A 5579-nucleotide genomic window follows, 5' to 3' on the forward strand; every position below is an offset into this window, starting at 1 on the left:
GAGTCAAATTATGTCTTACTGGTAAATGATTAAGAGGCAAGTTGGCATTGGCCTGTCAGCCCTGCACAGCTGTGGGAGAGTCAATACTTAGCCAAATGGACTTTGGTTGGTCAGCTTGGGGAGAGAGGTCAGCTTTTGGGGAGCTCAGCCAGAGAGCTCAGCCAGAGAGCTCGGTGAAGGTGGATCTGCGTAGGCCCGCAGAGGCCTGGAGAAGCAGCAAGGCTTGGAGGAGAAGCAGGCCTTGGAAGAGAGATACGAAGCCGTGCTAGTGTGAAGAAGATGGCAGCACCGAGACTGCCTGCGTGGTGTGGAACTGTCTGTGGGGTAAGAGTATTGATGACTGTCTAGGTGCTGATTTGCGTATTATGAAGTAAGAGCTTGGATGAGAGCAAAAGTATGTATTATTGTCTGAGTATGTATTAATGTAAGAAGAGAGAAAAAGAGATATTAAAGAAAATAAACAGCCCCTGCCCTGCAGAAAGAAAGAAGAACATTGTGACGTGTGAATTATTTTGGCCGCTACAAGTTAATACAACTTACTACAACTTAGTACAATTTAAAGCAACTTATTAAATTTAATACAGGGCGGCAGGCAGAGGGGCTGATCCCCGCTGTGCTGGAGGGGGCTGCAGGGATACCCCAGCCCAGAGCTCACGGCAGGCTAGGGAGGAAGGGGGGGGGGGGCTCCCTGAGCCCAGCACCCACCCCCAGTCCAGGATCCCCCCCCCGAGTCCAGCATCTAGCCCCCCCTAAGATCTGTACCCCCACCCCCAAATCCAGCCCCACAATCCAGCTGCCACCCCCTGCCTCTGGTGGGTGCTCCCCAGCACCAGGATCGGGCCCCACCCAAGTAGCAAGACCCCAGCCCCACTATCGGGACTCCAGCCCCAGTGACAGAACTCCAGGCCCAGTATGGAGACCCCAGGCCCCAGTATCAAGGCCCCAGCCCCAGTATCAGGACCCCATTCCGTGTATCGGGACACCAGTCCCAGTATCAAGACCCATCAGAGCTGCAAAAATGACGTCCTTGGGCACAATCCTGTCCGAGGCCCCTCACAGCAATGAGCACCAACTGCTGGCAGCCATCGGCTAGCAGGCATGCGCTCCCCCCTTTTCTTGAGACTTTGGGCTCACAAATCCAAGCTCTCAGCACTCAACACCCAAACCTCAGTTTGCGGCAGAAAAAGAGCCGCCGTCGCTGTGGCACAAGAGTCAGAGGTCCCTCAGCCGGAGCGGATGCGGTCGTTCCTTTGGCCAGTGCTGATCAGTAAATGGCAACTATGGAAGCACAGAGGGATCGGCGGGCAACGCCCCGCTACTCGCTACCCCCCCATTGGGACGGGACACAAAGATGGTCCCGTGAAGGTTCCTACGTGGATCTCGGGCGTTACACGCAGGCAGGCAGAAAGCGCCACGTCCCAACGCGCCGGGGCCTGGCCTCAGCTACGGGGTCTCGCAGCTACGTTGGCCCCGGGGACCCGAGCGGTTTGGCTCTGAGCCTCCAAGCGTGCCGCGCCGCGCCGTGCCGACACAGGGGTCCCTGATTTCGAGGGGGACACCCCAGCCCCTCCTGAGCCCCTCGCAGGGGGAAGGACGTGGCAGGGGGGGCTGCCGGGTGTCACAAAGGGGGCTCTGCCCGCCCTGTGATGTCACAAAGGGGGCTCCGCCCGCCTGCCCCAGTATAAAAGGCCGCAGCCACACTGGGCCCACAGTCATGGCGCGTGGCAACGGGCCCACCCTGGCCCAGAGGCTCCCGCTACTGATGCTCAACGTGCTGCTCGTCCTGAGCAATGCTACGTCGACGGCCAAGAGCTTCTGTGTAGGTGACGCTGCACCGCACTGTGCCAGGGGGTGGGATGCTGTTGGGTGGTGGTGGGAGCTGTGGTGTGGGCCTGAGAGCTGCTCCCGTCTCACCCAGCTCTTGGGGTCCTGCAGGGGATGAGGAAAAAGGAGAAACGTTGCAGAAGGAGAGCGAAAGCCCAGATGCAGAAGCCAAGTGCTGAGCGGTCGCGGCCCCAAGCACCCTGCAAACAGCCGACACCCCACGGCAGGCCTGAGCAAACTCCTTCCTGGGCGGCTTCTCCACCAACAAAGAGAGGAATGAAGGAGCCTGCACCGACCCTGGAGACATGGTGAGTGCCGGGGGAGACCCCCAGATCCTGCCCCAGCCCCTCAGCCCGTGCCCTGCCCGTCCCGCCGGAGGGGTCGGCGGGGTGCAGCAGGTTCACTTCCCTCTGCTCCTCTGCAGTGCCATCGCGAAGGCACCAAGCACGGGCGACCTGTGGCAGCGGCTACCCAGGAGGATGTACTCCTCGAGCCCCCCCTTGATGTCCAGCTCCGTTTCCTTGGACAGCTTCTTCTGTGACCTGCCCAGGCAGCGCTTGTATCAGCCGCATTGGATACACTCCTCGACGAGTGGCTCCATTTCATCAGGGGACAGCTGCTTCTGCATCCCGGAGTGCAGGATTGCTGCCATGGAGGAGCTGGTGGCACAAGAGAGCTCGGGACACACCCAGTACCCCGAGGACAATCAGGGGCTGGTCGCAACAGCGGGCGGCGATGGCACCCTCCCCAAGGAGCGCCTCCAGCCCCCCACCTGCATGGAGGTGGAGGCGAAGCTGCTGCGGCCAGGAGCCAAAATGTGGCTCAATGGGCAGAGAGTGGAGCTGCCACGGGGGCTCCTGGACACAGACGAGGCTGTGGATGGGGACAAGATCAGCAGGAACAACATGGCACCGGACAGAAGTGCCCGGCTCTGGAGGTGTCTCAAGGCCTGCTGGAATGGTGCTTACAGTCCTGCTGCTGCTGCTGGTTCCGCAAGCCCCCGAGGTGACAACGCTGTTCCCAGAGGAGCAACGGGCACCCTGGAGACAGCAGACGGGGGTGTAGGGCTGGGAACCAGACAGGGGTGACACCATCTTAAAACATGAAAAAATTAAAATTATCTTTTCTCCATCCCTGGTGCCGTGGTTCTTCCACCCAGCCCTTGATGTGCCTTCTCCCCATCCCTTTGCCAAACCTCCCCTTTGGGTCCCTTGCTGGCCCCCCCCTCCTCTGCTGGGTCTCCCCCAGGTCCTGGCTCCAAGCTCCCCTGGGCTTTGTCACCTCTGTCCGGCCCCGCGTCCCTAAGCACCACGACGGGGACATTTGCTTGGCCCAGAGCTGCTCCTGCCAGAGCAGGCAGGGACTGTGCCTGCCTGCACCCTGCCTCCTGACCCCCTCCAGAGCCCGGGGGCTGCGGGTGGGGGCCCGGCCCCATGGGGATGCCCCCCCGTCAGCACCACCCATGCCACAACCTGCCCCGTCCTCAGCAGCGTGACGGCAGGGGGGTGGGGGGTCAGTGCCAGCTCCGCATCGCAGGTCAGCGGGGCCGGATCTGGCCTCAGGTCCTGCAGGAAAGGGCCGAGCCCCTGGCGGGATCTTGCACCCTGCAATTTATCCCCCGGGGGTTTCCTGCTCGGGGCGGGGCGGGGGTTGGGTTTGTGGGTGTGGAGGGGTTTTTGGTAGCAGGGGAGGGGCTACAGCGGTGGCTGAAGCTTCTTCAAACTCCCCCGGCTCCAGGTCAGAGCCGGCACCCCCCCACGCTGGCGAGATCTTGACCCCCTCCAGGAGGTGGCACTGGACATGGCCCCCAACTCCTTCGACGACCAGTACCGGAGCTGCGGCCGCATGATGGAGGAGGAGCTGGAGGAGCTCAACCGCAGCGAGTTCGCCCGCAACTGCGTCTATGCTGAGGCCTGGACCCTCGCCGCCGCCAAACGGCGGAACCGGCAGGGCCACGTCCCCCAGCCGCCGGCGCTGCGGCCGGAGCACGCGGTCGCCCTCCTGGCGTACACGCTGCAGGAACCCCTGTACCGGGAGTTCAACGCGGCCGTGCGCGAGGCCGGGCGCTCCCGCGAGAAATATCTGGGCGCCTTCTGCTTCAAGACGCTGCATTTCCTCCTGACTGAGGCCCTGTGTGTCCTGCACGACGCCCAGCCCCGCCGCTGCCACCACATCTACCGGGGCGTCCAGGGCGTCCACTTCACTGCCCAGCAGCACCAGTCCGTCCGCTTCGGCCGCTTCACCTCCACCTCCCTCCAGAACAAGACCAGCCAGCTCTTTGGCCAGGACACCATCTTCTTGGTGGAGACCTGCTACGGCGCCCGCATCAGCAACTTCTCCTCCTTCCCCGGGGAGGAGGAGGTCCTCATCCCGCCCTTCGAGAGCTTCGAGGTCACCGACGTCGCCCGCAATGGGAACAGAGCCCTCATCCAACTCCGCTCCCAGGACGCGCGCAGCACCTACAACTGCGAGCTGGTGAAAGGTGACGCCCCCGCTGCGGGGTGGGGGGGGACGGGGGGGTGGCCCCTTCCCACCAGCTCTGCCGGGAAAGGGGGTTCTTGCTCGTGGGGAGGGGGACGGGGGGAGTTTGCCTTCGGGCGTGCGTCCTTGCACGTCTCCCGGCCGCTCTGCCCCGGGGTTTGCAGTGGGGGCGATTGGCAGCGAAGCGTGGCACGGCACGGCACGGCACAGCATGGCACGGCACTGAATGGCATGGCATGGTGCAACACAGCATGGCGTGATATGACACGGCATGTCAGGGCGTAACGTGGCACGGCACAGCATGGCATGCGGAGGACGGCGCAGGACAGCACAGCATGGCGTGGTACAACACGGCACGGCACGGGGAGGAGCAGCGCGGGGCCCGTGCGGACGGTTGGTTGTTTCGGCAGAGAAGAGATGCCAGAGCCGGGCGTGTGTCTTCAGCGCAGGTGAGCCCAGAGACCTGCTGCAGCCGGGGCGGGCAGCCCCCAGCCAGACCCCCCTCACCCCCGGCTGCCCCTGACTCCTCCTCTGTGACACCCCCAGGCAGGAGCGTCCCCAGGGACGCCCCGTGATTCTGGGGGCTCCTCCTGGCAGCCACGGCCCTGGCAGCGGCCGGTCGCCCATGAGCCACGAGGCCACCGAGCCACAGTGAGGAAACGGGGTCGCGACCGGGACCCACCGGCTTGACGGCGACAGCAGCGGGATGGGGGGGCTGGGGACACGGGGACGGTGTGTCCCCACGGGGACCCGCGGAGCCCGGATGAGGCCTTCAGCAGAATGGGGAATGGGGCTTGGTGCCGATGGGGACGCAGGGGGCGGACACGCAGTGGCAGGGCTGATTTTGGGGGTGTCCCTGCCCAGCTTTTCGCTGGTCCCCAAAGGAATAAAGACTTATTGTGGGTGCAGGGTGTCCCGGGGGGTTCCTGTGGCTGCCTGGGCTGGGGGCAGCGCGTGGGGGGGGCTGTACCTGGGGTCTACTCCAGCCCCCCCCCATCCAGAGCATCCCTCAGAGCGATGCCGGCGCCCCGGATCCTGCTCGAGGGGTCCCCATGGAGGGGGTGAAACTGCTCCTGGGGTTTGTCCCGTGGCAGAAACAGGGGGGGGGCACCCCCGAGCCCGGTGCTTTTTGGGGACAGTTTCCCGGGGCTGGTGGCAGCAGCATGCCCAGACCGCATCAGCAGGGGGGGTCACGCTGTGGCACCCCCCGTTTCGTGGCCAGCCCCAGGGGTGCGCGGGGCGGGGGGGGGGTGTTGGCAGAGCTGTGCAGGGGC

The 5579-nt window shown here is 64.1% G+C and overlaps 2 protein-coding genes across 2 annotated transcripts; both read left to right on the top strand.

Annotated features, from left to right (window-relative positions):
- LOC141939850 (uncharacterized) lies at positions 1-2940 on the top strand. Its single transcript, XM_074860426.1, has 3 exons — positions 1-324; positions 1936-2132; positions 2249-2940. Exons 1-3 carry the CDS (start codon positions 280-282, stop codon positions 2910-2912), a joined length of 906 nt encoding a protein of 301 aa, XP_074716527.1. The 5' UTR covers positions 1-279; the 3' UTR covers positions 2913-2940.
- A 684-nt stretch (positions 2941-3624) lies between these two features.
- On the top strand, positions 3625-4880 carry LOC141939852 (erythroblast NAD(P)(+)--arginine ADP-ribosyltransferase-like). Its single transcript, XM_074860428.1, has 3 exons — positions 3625-4306; positions 4716-4754; positions 4852-4880. The coding sequence occupies exons 1-3, from the start codon at positions 3625-3627 to the stop codon at positions 4878-4880; spliced, it is 750 nt and encodes a 249-aa protein (XP_074716529.1).
- Positions 4881-5579: the final 699 nt, after the last annotated feature.

This window comes from Strix uralensis, chromosome 2 (genome assembly GCF_047716275.1).
Source record: "Strix uralensis isolate ZFMK-TIS-50842 chromosome 2, bStrUra1, whole genome shotgun sequence".
NCBI lineage: Eukaryota > Metazoa > Chordata > Aves > Strigiformes > Strigidae > Strix > Strix uralensis.